General features: G+C 40.6%; 1 protein-coding gene across 1 annotated transcript; it reads left to right on the forward strand.

Moving 5' to 3' along the window:
- Positions 1 to 2,714: 2,714 nt before the first annotated feature.
- LOC113135548 (ras-associating and dilute domain-containing protein-like) lies at positions 2,715 to 21,441 on the forward strand. Its single transcript, XM_026315658.1, has 18 exons — positions 2,715 to 3,265; positions 4,215 to 4,414; positions 5,549 to 5,723; positions 6,783 to 7,015; positions 7,962 to 8,437; positions 10,492 to 10,788; positions 10,959 to 11,366; positions 12,276 to 12,313; positions 12,400 to 12,626; positions 13,013 to 13,125; positions 17,282 to 17,528; positions 18,618 to 18,790; positions 19,168 to 19,312; positions 19,456 to 19,640; positions 19,949 to 20,390; positions 20,478 to 20,692; positions 21,062 to 21,201; positions 21,302 to 21,441. Exons 1-18 carry the CDS (start codon positions 3,138 to 3,140, stop codon positions 21,393 to 21,395), a joined length of 3,936 nt encoding a protein of 1,311 aa, XP_026171443.1. The 5' UTR covers positions 2,715 to 3,137; the 3' UTR covers positions 21,396 to 21,441.
- Positions 21,442 to 21,763: the final 322 nt, after the last annotated feature.

Consider the following 21,763-nt stretch of genomic DNA (forward strand, 5'->3'; position numbering starts at 1 on the left):
TTTTATTTCATGAGCTTAGAAAATAAGAAGACAATTTATCATCCATCTACAACATGTTTTTCCAGCTCTTCCTGATGTTGTAAGGTTTCTTTAATCCTTCTGAGGATTCATTAACGTAGACCCTGATTGTGCAGAAATGGTGCATAATGAAACCTCTCCTCTACCTGATTCTCCACCATTCTGCTGAGCAGATGTGCAGTTTTATCTGAAAGAACTGTCCTTGACTTCCACAATTCACATACTGCCATTTCTTAATGTCATTTAGAACAGTGGAAGTGTTCTTGATATTTTGTATAGCTTTATATAGCTTTGTGGGCATCAATAAGCTGCACTTTCAGAGCCTCAGTTGTTTAGAGGAGCCACTGGTATTGGGCATTACCACAAGGTTAGAAAAGTCAAAGAATTTATCAGCTCTTGAGATGTCACCAGCTGATAAAGACCAAGTCTGTGTATTTTACAAGTTGAAGGGTGCCCAGACATTTTAATTGTCATGCCACCATTAGCTTTTGTACACTTATTTTTAAAGTTCATTATATAAGATTACCAGTCCATTAACATTTGTTTGTTTTCTGAACGAATTGCTTTTAACAAAATATGGAATTTACATATGGGTGTCCAAACTTTTGCATACACCTGCCCATGCTATTCCAGCCACATGAATTTCACTTCAAAGTCTCCACTATTAGGCTGCACTGCAATAACTACAACTCAGCAGCTAATGTAATCTATATTACCATGACCATATATATGGTCACGATGTATGTGTGTGTGCGTATGTGATAAAGTGTTCTCAGAAATCTCTTATCTCTTGTGGTAGCAACAGCATCAGATAAAGCTTACGAGAAAGCAGAAACAGTAAAGAGAGTGCTGCAAAACTTAGCAGCGCTGACTTCAGAACTAAGCTATACTGCAACCCCTGCTGTATGTGCTGTAAATGCACGCAGCAGTAAGGCAGCGTTAAGCCTCCTGCTGCAGGTGTCACTCCTTCTTGTTCAACAGGAGATCTGATTACCAGACGTTAAGCCCTTCTGTTCTCTGCCTATGTTCCAAGAAATGCTGAGCTTGGCCCACGAGCTCATGCTCCCACAATTAGTTGGATTTCTTTACTGATTCAGTGCATTACTGTAAATGAAGCCACCTAACAGAGGACGTAGCAAAGCGTAAAATACATGAGATGTGAGGGAAGCCCTGTGATGTATTTATACAGCAAGAGCTATCAGCAGTGTTACGTTATACTATTAGGGCCTATATAGATCAGCTCCACCCCAGAACCCATAAGCCCATTTATCATTCTATATAGGCCAGGAGGGATTTCCCTCTGGTCTAGAAAACCCAAAGAAGCATGTGACTAAGATGTGTTACAAAATAAAAAAAGAATGATTGCATGAGTTTTAAATTTTAAAGTCAAAAATTTTAATTTTAAAGTAAAAAATCATAAGGTGCCTGGAAGCCATGAGGATGAAAGTGCTCCCTTATTATGCCAGAATAAATAACACTATGATATGTGCTTATTTGCATTTAAATTTCTTTTTTTTTCCATTGTATTTTATTCTTCTACTGTATGTACAGTAGGTTTCCACCTGTTCATTGTAATATACCTGGACCTGGTTCTGGTATTTTCAGGGCAAAGCACTCCCTCTAGTGGTGAACTGGGGATAACTGTCAGGGTGATGTTTTAATACACTATTAATAATAATACTAGTAGCCTAATAGTAGCATTAGTACTATTATAAATGCATTCTGTGTCAGTATTTTGACTGGTAGAAACAGGTATAGTATATGATCAATTGATAGAACAGCATTAACTTCCTTCACGTTACTGAGTTAGTAAGTCCATAAAAACATTATTTAAAATAGCAATGACAAAATGAAAAAGTTATCCACTAAAATGAAAAGACCTATGCAAGAACTCCCTCAATCCACCAACATTATAGGTCATTTTACTGGTCCGGAGCCTGTGAAAGCAATTATACAATGTGTTTTGTTTTTCTTGTTAAACCACTGACCCCTGATCAGTGTATCAGGGTTCATCACCATCATCATCATCAACCTGGATCATTAAGTTTGAACACAAACATTTGCCAGACCAAAGAGACTTGAATGAAGCTATTGAAAGCACCATGAGAAACACAAGCTTCAGTATTTTTGTACCTGCCTGCTGTGAGCTCTCCACCTTTATGACACTGCTTGTTGCATGAATGTGTCAGAACTGTCAGGCCCACTAAAAAGGGTTCATACTGAGGTGGTTCTGGTTTACTGTGCGGTATTTAACGATAAAGTTTGCGTGGTGTTATTAATATAAAAAGGACTATTGATATTTGCACACTGAGATAATGTGTGACCACATACTTCCGGCACAGTAAGACTATTACTAAAGAGATGCTTTAACCCCTCTTGTTATCTCTGTCTCAGCCAGGAGATGGAGTCATGAACGCAACATTTAGTTTAGGCCTACTTTGGTTTATGCTGCCATGGCGCAGATCGGACCAGCGTGGCTTTGAGTTGAAAATACAAACTACACGGTTAATCCAGCAGTGTCTTTCACAGAGAACACTCTAATAAATATTAGATAACCTTGCTGGCTTAAAAAAAGGAAAAGCGGTCTTCGACGAGGTTTTATTTTGAAAGCTACAGTGCGGGTGGGCGGGTGTTGATGTGTGCACTTGGCTGCTCCAGGCAGCTGCGCTGTCGATGCACATCTGGAGAGCGGGTACGTTATGATTTTGAAACAAACTCCCCCGGGTGCGCCCGGAACGGATTATATATGATGTGACATAGTAATAAGAGAGCTCGATCTTGTCACCCAAATATAGTTTTCCATTTGATCTGTCAGCGCGTCAAAGACGGTGTGAGGTGAAGCTGTAACTTGAGCCGCTGGACTGAGCAGCCTGACTACAGCAGCCCAAACAGCTGGATGAGGGCTGGGAACATCTGCAGCGCCTGTTCCGGAGTACGTAAAATGGAGCAGCAGCTGAACGGCTTTGTGCCGCTTGCCCTGGATGAAACATCCCAGGAATGAAGCCCAGCGGTTTGTGTGAGGCTGATGGGACATGATAAGAGCGCGCTCTCTCTCTGGACCTAAAGAAACCCGCAACACTTTTAACTTGAGCATAATCAGTTAAGTCGACCAGACAGGAATGAATCAGATGAAACTTTCTTCTGAGGAGTTGCGCGCACTCCCGCCAAGACCTCCGAGTTTACCTGCAGCTTCTCCGAAGAGACGGTTTGTCAGGCTGGGGAGGAAGACAAGTGATGGCTCTCAGCAGTGAGTATGAGCAGCTGGGGGAAAATGCAGCTTTCCTGCTTTGTACAAATAAATTCGTTGACAGATTACTCGAAATTCATCTGTTTCTATAATGCCTTCCCTTTGTTGAGGATGTTCAATTCTTATGTCCACAAAAAATGACAATACTACTGCTCTCTTTAAATTTAAAAGTCCCCTGGTGTGAAACACTATAATCTGTGTAAGGACACTTACAGAAAGATTGATTGATCATTGATTTAAAGGAATACAGAGGAAATAGAATAAAAACTCTGGAAGCATGTTTTTTTTCTCCAAATAGCCTGAGCACCTGAAAAACACCATGTGTGTTGTACCACTGACAACCTGCTCCTGTGCCATCAGGTCCTCATGGCACATTCTGACAGTTTATCAGTTCACTATTATTAATCAAAAGTTTGAAGTTTTTTCTATCCAAGTGGGGTGGCATAGCTGCAAAGAACCTTTGAACCATTGGGATAAGAAGCTTACAGGCTTGGGCTGAGGGAAACAACACTTCATTATTTTGGTAATGTACTGAGGGCAACTGAGGGAGGCTTGGTGAACGAGGCTGGAGTGCACTGTGTTGGGAAGAGACGTGTACGTATACATGGCTATAGAATTTCATTTCAATATAAGAGAATGATCTAAATGTTTGCTGCTTCTTGTGCTTTTTCCTTTCTGGTAAACATTTTGTTTTTTTGTCATTATGCTGGGGCTTTCTTTCTTTTGTTGTATTGCAGTTTTCTGTTTGCGCATCAGTTTTTCTCCTTTTTGAACGTTTTATCTTTTTTCCCCATCATCTTTCTCTGAACTAGGTGATAAGATACTCTGTTCATTCCCATCATCCTACCCTTCTCACTGCCGTTACACATGCAGCAATATCAGAGTCAGAGGTCTTAATTGTAGATCTTCCATTTAAATATACTCTCCGTTGTTCTCCATCATTCCTTAGATCAGCCTCATCTACTGGCAGTTCATCCACCTGCAGGTCAGTCGAGGGTGTGGTCATCAGACAGCCCAGTAAGAGTCGCATCCGTCGCCATACCAGTCGCCTCTCAGGTGTCTTCCGTGGCCCCGCCTCCACCTCAGGCTCAATGGCGCTGAACACAGGCATCACGTCGTCTTTGTCCATTCAAGTCAGGAAGAGCAGCAGTATGTCACACTGGCTTTACTTTCTCCTGTCATGTTTGGAGTTGTCTAATGGCTGAATTAACCCTGATGATGCCACCAAAGGTTATTCTCTAAGCTTCGACTTAGAAACTACAAACTCATAACTGGTGGGGCCATGAATTTTAACAGATGTGGTTGACTAACAGGAAGGAAGGGTGAAATAAAGATTGCAATAATGGGAAATGCAGGATCCAGTAGTTTTGCAGCTTGACCCAAGGCTGTGAGTCCCACAACCTTATGGAGGTGCAATACTAAATAGCTGAACAAAACAAAACCACACACCTAACTATCAGTGGCATGTGAAGATTCTCACAGGTTGTCATTCAGGTGATGTTATATAAAAGTTTCACCACTTATACAAGTGGCTTCTTCAGTCTGAGGGATGTTGGTTAGAGATCTCAATTTGTCTCCCAGGTTGGTTTCAAGACTAGCCTCGTTAGATGAACAATAAAAGTGAGCACAGATGAGGGTCACTAGAATTTAATGGTCGACTCTGGTGACCCCTCTGATCCACAAACTCTGAAAGACGTGCAAAGTTTTCCTTAACTTCCTGGATGGAAATACAGCATGATACATTGGAGACAGGTTGTGTCTGGGCCTCTTTTAAGGGTTAGAGTTTTTCCACTTGAACATGTACTGCTTCTCAGACCCCTCTCAAACCATCAATCCTCTCTGTGTAAAATATGTACATCCTTGTCTCCAAATTGTCCTTTGTCCTTTATGTGGAGGCTCAAATACTATAATTCCAACCTATAGTTTGGCAATATGATATAGTACTACCACACTGGAAAACTGGCGGCATGAAGTATTCATACAAATACCACTACATATTTGAATTACAAGATTTCAAAATGTGGTTTTGAATGATACCACTCTATAAGAGAAACTGAGAAACCACTTTAACTGACATCTGTCAGCACATATATTCATCATTTCCTGACCTCTGGTTTATTGTATACCAACTGCCAAAGCAGTGCACTGTGAAGACTGATACACAGTGAATATATTGTATCAGTACATTTGGTATAGCCAGATTGCCCTTGCAATTGGATGTATGGTAAATGCCTGTCTGTGATCTTCAAATGAAGCCTTCTTTCTTTTATTGCCATCATGCAGTGTTCTTTGAAGATGCTTTAATGACTGACGATCCATCTGAGCTGTCCAATCAGATAACGGCTCCAGGAATCCTGAAGATCTTTGGAAATGAGATCTGTGAAGGAGCTCACTATAAGAGTGTCTTGGCCACCACGCACTCCAGTGCAAAAGAACTAGTCAAAGAGGCGCTGGAACGGTAAGACCATGTGTCTGTGTGTCTGCCTGCCATATGTGTCTGTTTTGTATATGTGTTTACTCAGGGTGAGTTAAATGTCAGTCCACATGCTGCAATATACCTTTGTGCTTCATCACTGACAAAGTAGTCAGAAGAGTTTTTGATGCACAGAACTTTGGCGGTTGATGAAAGGTTAATATGTTCATGTTATAGTGATTAATATATTTCAGATGAACTAGGCTGACCTAACCCATTGTTTGTGTGTGTGTGCCAAATCATTCATTTAGTAGTTCTGAAAAGGTCTAGAGCAAGCCACAGACTTGTGAGAAAGACAGCCAGTGTCTGCGGCAGCCTCTCTGGAGAGTGAAAGTCTGTCAGGCTTAGCTTAGATTGCTGCCAAAAACATAATGGAATGATTAATATAAGTGGTATTCAGTGTGTAGAAAAAAGAGTCAATCCTTTCTCTTTTCCCCTATTTAAAATCTAAACTGTTGCAATAACGTTTTGATATAGCAGTGTTAGATCAGGCAGTTTGTAATGGGTTAACGGATTCTTTAAGATACATTAAAGCTGCTCCAGTATATACTGTATTTTTAAATTGAATTGAAATCCTTTTATTGTCTTTGTACAAGAACCACATATTTGATACACCCTCCAAAACTATAGAAGAAGAGTTCTTTAGTGTCTTCGAGTTCATTGTTTTGGTGAAACAATATTAAAGACACAATGTGCAAGTTGTGGAAATCAAGGTAGTGCTTGCATGAACAGAAGACAGAGTACAGAGACAATTAAAGGGACACATTTTCTTAAGGAGTCAGTGAGTGTCAAACTGGAACTAAATGAAAAGTGAATACAGGACTTACATGAATTAATGCTAATGGTGCTAATGTTGCTTGATGTGTAAATAAGCAGCTGTTGTTCATTTTTTCACCTAACTTCATAAGGTGATGTTGACTAAATATTGTGTTACAGCTTGTTGTGTTGGTTTTTGTAGGTTTAAAGACATTTCCATAAATAGACAAAATCTTTGTCCACTTTGCAGGTATGATAATTGTATTTAACCCCCATTATGTGATCCAGGTATGGCCTGGGCAAGGAAGAAGCAGAGTCCTATGTTCTCTGCGATACCATTGGCTCCATCGGTGATCATCAGTGGAGGACAGAAGGGTTCAGGGTCGTCGGTGACAACGAGAAGCCCCTCGTCTTGCAGTCACTGTGGAAACCCAGAGAAGGCCTCGCACGGCGGTTTGAAATCCAGAGGAGAAGCTCGGTGGAGGAGCAGACATCCAAAGACAAAGACACCATCACTGCTGGTACAGTGTGTGACTTTAGTATGTTTTACAGACTGATCAGGTCATAGTATACCACACCCTGGTTCAGGGTGTCTGCTTGTCCTAGTAGAAGAACAGTTTGAACCATTCAGTTAAGCATTGCCAGTATTAAATCCAGTTTCAGAGTTCTCACAGTAAAAAGTGGTTTGTTGGCACAATGTTTTTCCAGTGAATATCAGCCAAGCCACACAGACCAAACTATATTTTAAAAGGTCTACAATTGTTTTCTGTTCATACTTTTCAATTTCTGTTACAAATTTAGGTTTATATTTAATTCATACTGCCATAAAATACACTTTAAAGTTAATTAACATTGCAGACATCCTGTGATTTAATTAAACTCTTGCAGTGACACCCTGTCCTGTTAAAATGGGTTAAATGCTTTGGCAAAATATCATGTCCACTAATATTTATAAAAGCACGATGCAACCAAAAAATACCCAGAACTTTCCACAGATGCTTGACATAAACACTACATGGCACTGCAAATGTGCAGGGTGGATCATTTTGTGTCATTTCTACTGTCATTTTTACTGAAGGCCCTCACTGTGGTTGACACAGCTGTGATCATGGTGTCAGAGTGTGTCCTGTTTTGTATTTTGCTTTTGTGAATGGCGCAGCTTGTGATAGCCGTCTATCAGTGTCAGCTTGTGGATGCCTGCTGTGTGGGTAAACTTTTTTTTCCAAATTTCCATGACCTATGTCTTTCTTTCCACCGAGGTCTGTTTCCTGTATGGGGCTTCTCTGTGTTGACTCTGGCATAAACACGTGATGCACAAATGACCAAACACACACAGGCTGACGCACACACCTTGCCTTCCTTTAGGAAAAAAGGGGTGTTGCCCTATCACCACATTCCATGCTGTGCTTAATGTATTTATACAGTAGCTCTATTAGCACTTTCCTTGTTTATTCATCTCCCTGTTAGGTATCAATGCCCAAGCTCGAAAGCTGCAGAAGAGCCGCTCCAGAGTGACCTCCACCCTCGTTGAGAGGACTATGGGTCGGAACCACAAACTGTGGAGGAGCAAAAGTGAGATGGATCTCTTAGATTCTGATACTGAAACCAAAGAGCACACGGATCATGATAAACGTGTTAAACATGAAAGGGAGAGCCTGAGTCAAACCTCACTGCAGAGCTGTGAGAGCCCCAAAACAAGCACAGAACAGAATTGCATTCACAGCTTTGCAGTTCCCCCTGAGGGGGATGATGGGTCGCAGGCCAAAACAGAGACCCTCTGTCTGCTGAGGCCAAGAGGCGAGAGAGAAGGAGAGGAGTCAGAGAGGGAGGAGAGAGAACGGGAGGAGACGGAGAGCAGCGATGATAACATCACACAGTACTCCATTCACCCTCCTCATGACTGTCCGTACCTGCTGCTGCTGCAGGGCTGCAGCCCCTCACAGGTATCTCATACAAACACACACTCCATAACTGACTAATCAATCTAAACCAATTCTCCTACATCCCAATTGTCCCACCATAGCTTAGTAACCCTAACAAGGTACATTTGGCCCATGCTGAACAGGTGTAGTCTGAGCAATACACTATCTTTACAGATTGAAGGGTAATGTACTTTCTTTGACCTTTCCAAAGCTATAAAACACAACAGCAAAGGTTTAAGATATAGGTTGAACAATCTATTTATCTGCTGTAACATAAGGAGCAATCATTAACATGTTCAGCTAATTATCTTAGCGCTTACAATTCTGGGCATTACTTAGGCGGCCAGAAAGAAGAACATTATGGAATTACTAATACCAGAATTCCCAGCCCTCTAATGGCTGGTTAGAGTATACAGTAAGTCATAAACCCCTCCCCTCAATGTTAGTGGGGCCATGAGCCAAACTTATAACTCAAAGCATAAATCACATAACCAGGTTCTGTCACATAAACAGCACTATTCATTACTATTGCACACCCACTGTTTAGTCTGTTTAACTTTACAGAGTTTTTGTTCTGATTCCGTTTCACACATGAAAAACTCAGTTTTGCATCCAGTTCATGGATTTAACGTTATTTTAAGCTAAGGCTCAAAAAGAACCTGTTCTCAAGACCTGTCATTTCAGCTTGCAAAACTGTCTGTCATTGGCTAGAAATGAGGTACTAGCTTTTGCCTACCTGAGTTTGAAATTAAGGCTGGGCATAGATGGTAAATCTGTCACCATTATTGTAAACCATGACAGCCTTTTCATTTTGTCTTCTTTAAAAATAGTTCACATTTTCAGTGTATCACATTCAGACTGATTAATGGCATAAGTATTGTGTAATGCCTTTTGCTCAGTATTTTATATGTGAATGCAGCAGTTCCAACAGCATGTGTTATTATATAGCATAAAAAGAGAGACAAAGAGGAAAATAATTATGCAAAAGGTCAGAAAACTGAACATAGAAAAACTGTGTCAAAACACTGATCAGGAAACAGAAAAGACAACCCTGGCACTGCTTCCTGCCTGATTACTAATGCTTCTAAATGGTGGACAACTGCCAAACACACAGGGGATAGTTTTCACATACTGTGATTCCCCAAAGACGCTTCATAAGAAAATAATCATCTATCACAAGAAAGCATACTATTATGAACAACGGTTAGGGAGATTATTTGTGAATTAATTTAGCTGGTTAAGTCTGTCCCATTGGAAAAGACGGGCATCACAAGGGGAATGTCAAACATTATTATCCCTGCACATTGCGCTTGCCACTCATTGTGATTATTACACATTGTTTAATCAGCCTCGGCTCAAGACTGTAATTCTAATACTTCCACATGATCAGACTGTTAAGCTTTGTCTGAGAGGGAGTGTTGTTATGTAGCTTTTGGTCAGAAAAATAAATGTCATTCTCATATGAAATCGCTAATTTCCTTCTCTTTGTTAATAATTCATGTAAAAAAACATTGATTTAATTGCACTTCAGGTATATTTTCTGTTTTGTTCAGAAGAAATGGTTCATGTGTTTCAAGATCTTGCATTCAAATATTTATTTAAATGAATCAGTATCCAAAAGTAAATATGTGAACTATTCTTGCTATATTATCTGAATATTATTACTGATGCATTCAAGTTTCAGCAACCTTTATTATTGGAATTGGTCTGGGCATATTTTATTTTATTTACTTTATATACAATTGGCTAGTTAAAGCTGTAGCATGGCATCATACTTTATGAATTGATCATATGATTCACAGGTAAAAACATCAGTCTGTAAAATAACTAGAGTACTATCGCACTTGACAATGCAGGTTTAAGCACAGTATCAGTATAAATGTACCTAGTTGCAATTATGGGCTCTTCACTTGGAATAGAAACAGAAGAACAAAGAAAGAGAAAATGACATCTCCATGAACGGAACAATCAAAGGAAAAGATGTTGCAGTACTGGAAACACACAGAAAACTTTAAAAAATGGAGGATATCCACTCAAGTGTTACAGATTCCATTGTTATTTTTCTCTCCACTCAGGACTTTGTCGTCTACCTACTTGTGAGATCAAACATGATAATTGGTCGGCAAAGTGATCATGACAACAGGTCAAAGCCTGACATCTTCCTCTTTGCTGCTGATATTCTTCCAAGACACTGCTTTTTCTATCGCCGGGATATTGGCAGCTCCACCACGCTCTGCCCTTTTCAGGACGCCACGGTCACAAGGAATGGCGAGATGCTGATAAAAGAAGTACAGCTCACTCCTGGTGATGTTATTGGGCTGGGACAACATTATTTGTTCCTTTTTAAGGATCCCGTAGCTTTGACACACAAGGTAAGACATCACCCTACACCACAAATGATTGCACTTTTATTTTTACATACATATTAGGCAAAAGTCCTGTGTATTTTCCTTATCTAGTGTTTGGATTTACTTACATATACATACATACATACATATATTGTGCATATAAAAAACTACATGTTTTTTTCTTGGAAATGAAGGAAGTACACAGTGCTTCACCAGAGCCCAGCTTGTCTGCTGTCCCTTGGATGCTGAATCACACCACTTCTGCCACTCCACTGAGCCAGACTAGAGAAATGGGCCTCTGCAACACCTGCATCTCAGCTTGCACTGACCATCACAGCTGCAGCAGTAAATGGTCCCTAAGCAGAGGTCCGCCCTTTCTAAAATCACCTGAAGGCCAAAGCCTCATTCTCAGCTATGAGACCGAGGATGAAGATTGCATTGTCGAGGAAATTGTCGATATGGGAAGTAGGAAAGATGGACCACCACTGACAGTAGCATTCCTGCTGTGTGTCTGTATTCAGTACTCATCCACATGTCTCCATACCTCAGACCTGCGCAGGCTCCTGCTGCTTATTGCCAGTGGAGTTCAAAGTGCCATGTGGGTGAGTTGTGGTAAAAGAGATGTTATGCCAGTGTTGTTAAATATCTGTACTATATACGTATCAGGGTCAGGTGAGTGTGTGTGGTTGGAAAGGTGTTTCTCATGACCAACCCACAAAGAGTCATTAATCATCTCTGCAGTTCCCTTCAGATTTACAAATCATTTCAGCATCATTCAGCTCATTGTTTTGGTGATGCAGTCCTTAAAGTTTTAGCTTCATGCCTCCTGTCCAGTGCCAAATCACTATAGCCGCTGATCGTAGCGGAGCATTTAGCAGTCAAAGAGCCAGTCCTCAGAAGTTGGTGGAGATAAAGAGAGAGTGTTAGATTTCAAATAAATGCTTTTGTTGCTCATAGTCTGGTGAATGTGTAAATAGCAAAGTGTCTCCTAAGGCGATGATATACTGCTGTGTTTACAGGTTGTTGAGCTGCTTCCAAAATTCCAAGAAAGGAGACATGCAGCTTTAATGCAGCATTTTTACTTAATCTTGACACCATGTCATGAGAATCAGGCAATCAGTCCAAATGTAGTTTTAGTTCAGTATAGTATAGTATAGTATAGTATATAGTGTTGTCTGATTTATACTGGTTTAACAAGAAGTGCTCAGTTGTTTTGCATTAAATTTCTTAGATGTGAATCAAATTGCCTGATGTTTCAAGTTGCCAAGTATGTCTTACCTTTAAAAAACCTTGTAAAAACTCACGTTTATAGGCAGGACAGTGGTGTTTTGTTTAACTCTTTCTGACCTCCCTTTTGTGGTTTTCTTGATTTTGTACTTACCCACTTTATATACTTTGCTGTAACTTCCTGCTTTTTATCATGTTCTTTCTTCTTCTTATAAATTAATATTGTTATCATATAATCACACATTCTTTACTCATGTACAAAAGCCTTTTTTGTTGTCATGCAGGAGCACACTAAGGATCTAGCTGCTGTTCAGCCTGAAGTGTAAGTGCACCTTATCGGTTTTCTTCAGCAATCAGTTATATTAGAGTCAACAGAAAACACTCCATATCTATTTACCTGTGTTACAGTCTCAGTGGTGAGGGCTCAAACTCTGAAGACCTCGAGACTCTCAACCTAGCTTATGTGATCTCAGGACTGCGACCTCTGGTGGTGTGGATGTCCAACAGTCTGGAGCTGCTGCAGTTCATCCAGTATCAGCTGCCTCTTATACTGGAATGGAAAATTAGAAAGGAGCAAGGGCAGCAGGAAGAAGAAGAGAAGGAAGATGACGAGAGCAAGGAGGAGATAAACTTGAGTTAGTTGTCTGTTGAACTTTGTATGACTGAATAATTAAAACTGCATGTGGAATTCCCACAAAGTAACATTAAATAGCAGTTTTAAAATAAAAGGAAAATACACTCTGAAGCAGTGGTTAGTAAGCTAAATGAAATATTTTTCATCTTCTTTTCTGAGCCATTCCCAGCTTGTTTCTCAAGTGTCTCAAAGTCTCAGAGTTTATTGATGACATATTCCAATATAACTGTGTAATAAAAGCACTTCAATCACAATGTCTTTCTCTATCTCAGTGCCAAAAACTGGAAAGTTTTCTAGTGGAACTTTAATATACATTCACTATGTCACTGAAGCGTAACTGTGCCTGATATTTATAGATGTGTTAATGTTTGTATTTGTGGTTTTCAGCCAATTTGGAGCTTCATCTGTCGTGTGTCCGTTCAGCTAGTGAGGAGACGATGGCCGTCCTGGAGGAGGTTATCATGCTTGCCTTCCAGCAGTGTGTGTACTACATTACCAAGGTGAGTGGCTGATGAGTTTAAATAGGTGCTCGACTGTATGTTATTGAACTAGAGTAATTTGTCACAGTGGACCTTTGTGGGTAAGCAGCAACATGCCGTCATGTTTTTCTAAGTAATAGTCTGAATATATTTGAATTCCAGTTTCTTTCATGGGAAGGTAAATACCGATCTTAGCCACCGTTTTCAGCCAAAGGAGGAGTTTGTAACCCTGCTCTATGTGGTCCACTGTCTGATGATTATGATGAGTAGTTTAAGATAGAAAAATAATCAGAGTGGCTGAAAATAAAGGGCCCAGTTAGCTGCTTTGGCAACTCCCTAATAGACGGAGCAGCCACACTGCCAGACCACACTGGGAGCATTATGACATGGGAGAGAGACAGGACACCAGGGGCCTTTGTGTGTATGTGTGTGAGCCGGGGGAGAATGAAGGAATCAAGCCAGGGGCTTCAATGTTTTGCCAAGAAATCTTTGTAAAGCAACTTCTAATATTTCAGTTGATTAACTGTTACAAGATGTTAAGTACACAAATTAAGTACAAGACATGTTCTACATTCATAACACAGTGTGTTGCCTATAGACTGGCAGAGATATGGCTAATATGAAGAGTTGATTTCCAACCAGTAAAGGCTGCACAGGGTAAGATTTTCAAGCTGCACTAATCCATGTTTTTATATGAGCAGTGAGTGAAATGTCTATGTTCAGTGTGAGTGGGTGGTTCTAATAATGAAACCACTGAAGATTATTCCCTGGTTCTGCAGCTCTGCATACTTTTTAGTGTCTTCCAGTTAATTTTTTGGTTTGATAGTATACAACTTTAATGTTTACTCCTATTGTCCTGTAGTGAAAAGGCTCTAAAAAACAGTTGTATATATTATCTGCTCAGACAGACACTAATGAAGCATTGCATCTGCTTCATGTGTAAACCGGCAGCTGTTTGCAAACATATCGGCCATTACATTTTTATATGATAAAAAATATATTAATAGAGCTTTAATTCTCATAACTGAGACATCGTAGGTTTACCTTTATCTACTGAAAGAATTTTTTTTGTGGTGTAGGATAATAAATGATAAAAATTTAGGTCAGTACTCTTCTGAACAAATCCTGCATTATTGTATCTCATCACCTCTGCATTACGTTAATAATTTTGCTGAGCACATGCAATATCTGGATAATGAAAGAGGCTGCTTCTGTGTTGAAGGTAAATAGCATAGCTTTAAATGTTGTATTTTACTCTGCAAAGTTTGTAACCTTCTGTTTTCTCTCAGGGTTATTTGAGAGAAGAGAAAATGTCATCGTAGCCACAGTATCCAGTTGTGTGCAGTTTCACTGCAGCACCACGCCCATTACATGGCAATGTGCCGGGAAAGTTTCAGACAAAGTTCCAGTGGAGCTCTGTGGGTGTGTTTGTGTGAGTGAAAACACTCCAAAAAGTGTTAATGTGGAGATTGACTTTTTTAAGTTTATACAATGACATATAACTTACTCTGCTTTCGCCCACATCAGTCAATAGCTGAACTAGAAGTCATAGCCTAGCTGAGGTGGATGTCCACTCACATTCTTTCCTGTACAGCTTCACTAATGGCCTAGATGCTCCAAACCAGCAAGACCCAAAGGTACTGAGCCACATCAGAGATAACATTAGCACAGCTCTGGTCTAAAGCAGCAGCCAAGCTGTGGTCTAATAAGTTCTCCCATTTGGAATTTAGGTGGACTTTGTGTGAGATCCAGGTTCATATTTTCCCTTCTCAGGGAGGAAGTTGGTGATATGACACTATATGTCTAAAGAGGAAACTATATGTTTTCCTCAACAGTGCCAATTCTGCAAGTTTGAGACAGCACATTTTTTTGCAGGAGGATGTGGTTCTCTAACTACCTGCTCTCAGATAGCAGACATTTCCCTCAACAAATCTGATGAACCAAATGACTTCCAGATGTGGTTTGTCAGAAAATCCATAAATGATCCAGAAATGTTTTACAGAATGTTTATGAATTTTGCACTTGCATTACCCAATTTTTAATTGGACGTTCAACTGACATATCACATTGAATTCCCCTGTCCTCCCAACCATGTTTAATGCCATACTGGTCAATACTACAGAAGTTCCACAAAGTGGAATCACTTGATGAAGTTGGCAGAAGATAGAATAAATAAGAAGTTGTTTGTGCTAAATGATACATTCTTTGTACACTATCTGCCCAGAACTAAATTGCAGACAGTGAAACTAGCTGGTGAACACAGTGGAGCATTTAGCAATCGAAGAGCTTAATATTTCCCTCAGGAGCTGATAGAGACCACAGTAGAAACCAAAAACGGAGATAAAGGAGAGCTAAATTTGCCACGTGGCCAAATCATGACTCTAAATGGATACTAATGTTACTTTTACTAGCGCAATACTTAGCTGTTTTCAAAGTCAGTTTAAAGAATGATAGTTTGACAGTGTTCCTCAAGTGATCAACAAATCAGTTATGCAGGTTTAAGTTTAACTTTGTCTCAAAAGCCTGGAACAGACAAGAGGTGCTATTTATCTTATTTCTACAGTATCATACATTAAGCACTCTTAGAAAATGAAGAGCTTTTCTGTTAATAGATCACTCTAAATAGCACACATTTAGTTTTACAGTATATGGTTTATGTTGTGCAGAGTTGTTTACTCATTTCTGTGTTAATCAAGATCCTTAAGGAAATCTCACATGTATAATCTTTACTTGTAAACAGTATTTTCAGATGTAGCAGGCTTTATGTGGACATTGTACCTTGGCCTTTCTAGTTTTTCCAGTTGCAGTATGTCATCTGTCCTGCCTGTCAACCTCACAATGGGCTCTGATTCACATCATTCCTGGACAGGCAGACAAGAAATTATGAGGAATGTGGTGAAGTCACCATTGTCAAGCTAGGGAGTAATCTAGCTGAGGCCTAGCATTTACTGTATCTCCCATCATGCATGGGACAATGGATATGAGTGAGCATTAGGCCAGCTGACATAAGCAATGCAGTCTGACCCAGAATTCAGTTTGTGCAGGGAAAAAAATAAATAAAGAAGACAAAGGGCTGAGCAGAAGTTCCGACAAGACAGATTGAAATTCACAACAAAGTTAAGTCTAAATGTGGTAACATTTTCTTCAAGGTCTGTTTATATTGAGCTGTTTCATGCTTGTCCATCCAATATGACGGTAATTTCTGCAGGCTGGAAACAAAAGGCGCCACTGGTGAGCAGCTATTCCAATTGAAGACATGTCGTGATGAATATAGACACATTTAAGCAGGCTTGTGGTCGGACTGTGTGTTTCCGTAACAATGAATGCAAAAGTAAGCAGACAACACAGAAAACACACTTTATTTTTTAACTCTGGGATAATATATGCCAGAGATGCATGTGGTATTCCCAGAATCCAGAGTCGCTGTTGAACAAATGAACCCTCTTTGGCTTGGCTCTGCTGAGCGTCATTTTCCAACCAGAAACACTGCAAGGTTATTTGGCCTAATGCTCATCCATTTCTATTGTCTCATGTATGATGTACGCCATGGCTGTTATGTTTCACTGTTCATGTTTAGCATGCCCTGGCTGCAGAGCCTTACAGTAAATGTAAACTGATCCGCTCAGGGTGGATTCCTTCAGAACTCTTCACTCAGCAGCCCTGTTGCAGCACCATGCCAAGCCCACATGAGCCATATTCAGCTTTTTAGGAATGTGAATCTCTGACTGGCACTGGCACTGGCCTCGGAAGCTTGGTGGGTGTAAGAGTGAGATTGGAGGGGAGAGGGGATGTCTGTGTACAATTAACCCAAACAAAGGTATCGTTGTCTGAGCTTGCTCTCAACAGCAAAGGGGAAATGTTACAAACTCGGTCTTCCTTTATTTCTACAATTGCTGGTTGTGTTAAACTAATCTCATGTTCAACACAACCGGTTTAGGTTGCAGTGTGAGAAACGGAGGCAGGCAGACATGCAGCAGCAATATGTGTGGTCTGAAATCTGGGTTAGAGGGTTTTAGCTTTTCCCAGTGATCAGAACACCCAGCACACAACATTAACTTTTCCAACCTCAGACTGACCCACAAGAATTGTCTATGGTCTCCAGTTCCACATCGATGAGTGAGTCACTTTCTCTCTAAGCTGCACAGTTCCCTGTATCCAACCACTTCTGTATCCTCAGGTCCTCTACCCCATCCTGCCGGGACTTCTCGACTGCAACCCGTTCAGGGAGGGTTGTGGCCCACAGATGAACGCCAAGAGTGGTGCACTGCATGTCCCTGGTGAGATGCAGCAGGTGGTGGAAGTCCTGACCGAGACCTGGAGGCTACTCTTGGACTGTCAACTCCACCTCGAAATTTCTTCTCAGCTCATTGGCTACCTCTTCTACTTTATCAATGCTTCACTTTTCAACTCACTCATGGAGAGAGGTACCAGTGTCAGAGCTCACATACAGTGTATTATTATGACCAAACACACATTAACATATAAAGAGGAAGACAACTTGACTCGGTTTTTAACCAGTGTTAAATATCTGTCTTCGTCCAATGCAGTTTGAGTTTATCCATAATTTATTGCAGCCTGCATGTCAGTGCATGCATACAACTTTTTCCATAATTTATTCCATAATGTTTTGAACACTCAGATGCATTCTTATTACTTTAGTGATGCCCTGGCTTTTACTATAGCACCACTATGAGGTGACAGTTTTGGCTTTAATTGCAAGGTTCGTCTTCGTATCTTATCTTAAATTTGCCTCAGTGAAGAGGGGTAGCCCAGAGAGAGCCCGAAAAGACTCTGAGTATGTTGTACTAACACATGGTGGCTGATAGAGGGATAGAATTTAATTGACAGCATCACTGGAGAGATTAACAGGAACTTAAAGAAAAATTTGAGTCATATTTAGCTGTGGCTGCCCTGCCCTCTAGTGGCAGCCAAAAGCCATGGCAGTGCCTGCAAAACGTATTCCGCCCTTTTCCTTTAATGGTTTTGATGTGTGAAGGGTGTATTTCTGCTCTGGGATCAATGATGAAATACTATATGAATGAACATGTTAAAATAACAAGCTATTTAAAATAACAGATAAGCAAATTAAAATAGCCGGGCAATACAGGTTAGATACAAAGGTTTGTTATACGAAAATGTGTTGTATATATGCACTGAAATACAGGCTGCAAAGTATTGAAGCTGTGCTAAAACTACAAGTGTTAAGCAAAAAGAAATAATTAGAACTCTAATAAATAGAGTAAAAATAATACTGTATTTTAAAAACTGAATATATATTTAATCATCCAACAATTTTAATATTATAATTCATAAAAGTATTCATAGGCTCCAGCAGATATCCATGACCCTAAAATAGGAATAAGCAGGTATAGATAATGGATGGATGGATGGATATAGGTATTCAAATGTTAAAGCTTCTATTATTTTTGTGTGTAGTTGACCTGTGCAATTTTATTTAGAGTAAAAAGCAAAAAGGTGATTTCAGAGGTGACTTTCTCCGGTTGTGTGTTCAGGTTCGGAGCCAGGTTTCTACCAGTGGTCCAGAGGTGTGCGAATGCAGGCCAGTCTTGACTTGCTCCTGGACTGGGCCCATGCAGCTGGATTGGGAGACCTGGCCTTGGAGCACACTCGTAGACTCTCATCTGCAATCAATCTTCTGGCCACGCCAAGAAAGAATTTACTGCAGGTAAAGAACACACACTATACATCAGCAGAGTTGGGTTTATCCAACTATAATCACCAGAGCCCTACAATCATATTATATTATACTATTTATTCAATTTTACTTTACAGAAGCTTGTGGTGCGGTTCAGATCTCTAAAAGAATGTATACTCAGAAACTTGAAACTCAGGCACATGGGTGGTACAGGAGTTAAACCCTGTAAATCATGGGTGTAGAACATGTCTGTCTAGTACTGCTTTAAGCCAACAGTGGGAAAATACATGATTAAAACAAGGACAGAATTTGGAAAAATAGGGTGAGAAGTGAAAAAATCTGAATTGTTCAATATAACTGAATAGTTACGGCCAAATATGGAAAAATCATCGTAACTATGTGTGCAGACATCTTGGGTGTCCCTCCGGTCTGACTACCCTGCCCTGAATCTGGCCCAGTTGAACCACCTGCTGAGTCTCTACAGCCCAGCATCTCACTGCAGTCACACCTGGACTCCATTGGTACAGGACCAAGCAGCAGCCCAGAAAACTGGTAAGTAGTCCACATACTGCTGAGCTGGTTTTTTCTGACTCAGGTCACAAAACTAATGACAAGTATATTAATCTGCTAGATTCACACACAGATCATTCATCTTTGATTTCTCTTTCGTTTTATTTTAATTCACTATGCTTCAGCTGATATCCTGGAGAATTTTGACACACATCATCCTCTGGTTTTGCCTGATGGAGGTTACCACTTCCAGCTGAGAAGTTTGGTAAGAGATTTGCCCCTGAGAGAACAGCTGGACAAGCTCAGAGAGTTCATCTCCACCCTGTCTCACTCTCAGTCCAATGATGTCACAGCTGCTGAGGAGCATCAGGTATTAAAATGCCGTTCAGATTTCTGATTTTACATTATACATCAAATAGGTATACAGACCAGCATAAAGAATACTGAAAAGGGTTTTTCTAATGTAAATTTTTTTATGCTTGGCTTAAGTTACAAAATTGGCACATCTGCACAGAACAAGTTCCATGTAGGCTGGTGGTGTTTGAGCTAAATGCTAATTTTCACAATGAGTGCTATCTTGTTAAAGCATGTTTGTCTTGCCACTTATGGACTGTTCATACATGCTCTAATGTGGGTTTGTAATTTATGCTTCTTCTTCTAATACTGTTTGTTATCCAGAGTGGAGCTGTTCCTGTCGAGGTTAACCTAACTAACATGGACAGTATTCCAAAAGCCAGTCCAAAAGCCTTGACCACATCACCACTTGAGATGATCTTACCTCAGGCTGCTGTCCAGAACCACCCACCCTCTACTACTACCTCCGCTGCCTCACCTCCGTCACCCCCTTCGCCAGCTTCTCCTCTTTCCACCCACTACCTGAATGAGCTCAGCTCCTGTGGGGCCTTCCTTTTGTCCCAGAAACTAAGAGATCTGGAGCTGCAAACCAGAGAGATGGAGACTAGTGATTTGAGGAGGTCAGCTCTGGACCCCTCCTGTCTCCTCACTCCACCCAACACCCCCCATATCATAGAGCCTGTGGTAAAGGCTGACCACGGTAAATGGATGCAGGGCGACAGTGGGACACTTCCCTGGTCTTCTGGGTTAGAAGGACATGATGAAGGTGAGGAAAGACATTACCATTTAAAGATCTCTTCTGCTTGTCTTTGTGAAAATCACCTAAACATCCGTCCTTTTTCTTCTCTCTCAGGCGGATTAGTGTTTGAATGTTTGGCAGCACTGAAAACAGACCGACTGAAATCGGACTACACCAGTATGAATAAAATTGTGGAACTAAAAGAGGAAGAGGAGGAGCAGGAGGAGGAAGAGGCGGAGGACTATTATGATGACAGTAATGATGAGGTTTTTAGCTTGGAGGTGGAGCGAGGTGAAAGAGGACTTGGTCTTGCTCTGGTTGATACAAGGGTAAGTCAAAGTGATGTACTATGGTCCTCATAATTCAGAATTACTAGAAACAATATTTTGATAATGTATCAAATGACAGTGTGTAAAGGGAAAGGTGTCACTTGTACTGATGAATCTGTAGCTCCACTCCGCGTAATGACTTCCAGCTCATTGTTCAGTTGTGCATCCCAGAGCTTTACTGTTTTGTGTCACTGCTCTCATAGTGTTTTCAGCCACAGCAGGCAGCTGTGGTCAGCAAAAAACCTCTAAAACACAACTGTACACTACTGAGTAGATGGTGAATATAGTGGAGCATTTAGCAACTAAAGATCCAGGGCATGGAAACAACTAAATCTTATATGTCAGTGACATTTTATCTTCATCTTCCAGCACACTTCCTTTAAGGTGAAAGGCATCTTCATTCGTGCAGTGGTCCCAGACTCTCCAGCAGCCCGCTGCAAGAAGCTGCTACCAGGAGATAGGATCCTGGCTGTTAATGGAGCCAGTCTGCTTGGACTGGACTATCAGAGGTCAGAATGGTTTAAGTCCAGATCTGAACACAATTATACATATTACACATGTCACTGTTTTCCAACATCTCTCCCACTGTGTCTGTGTTGTGTCTCTCAGTGGAAAGGAACTGATCCAGTCATCAGGCAACAGACTGAGGTTACTGGTGGCCAGATCTGACTGGATGGCTACAGCAATACAGACTGAGTTCTGACAGCATTTTCTTTCTTTTTTTTACCAAGAGACCATTATTGCACCACAAGTCCACTTACAGTTGACTACATGAATGATAGTCTGCTGAATGTTCAAGTTCAGGGTATTGACCTTGATTTAAGAATGTGGTTGTTGAAAAGACAAAAATGCACTATGAAATGAGCTATGCCCTGGTTCATTTGGGTAGCGTGGCTTACCTGTTCAGTGTAGTTTTACAGCCTTTTAACTTACATTTTATTAGCAAGACTTTAATAATTGATGCGTATATTTGATGCAGTGTTGCAGTGAATAATTGACTTGAGCCTGAGAAAGCAAACTAAATGAGCACAGTATGCTTTCAAAGTAAGAGCAGCCTACATCAACTCTCAC

Source organism: Mastacembelus armatus, chromosome 19 (genome assembly GCF_900324485.2).
Source record: "Mastacembelus armatus chromosome 19, fMasArm1.2, whole genome shotgun sequence".
Lineage (NCBI taxonomy): Eukaryota > Metazoa > Chordata > Actinopteri > Synbranchiformes > Mastacembelidae > Mastacembelus > Mastacembelus armatus.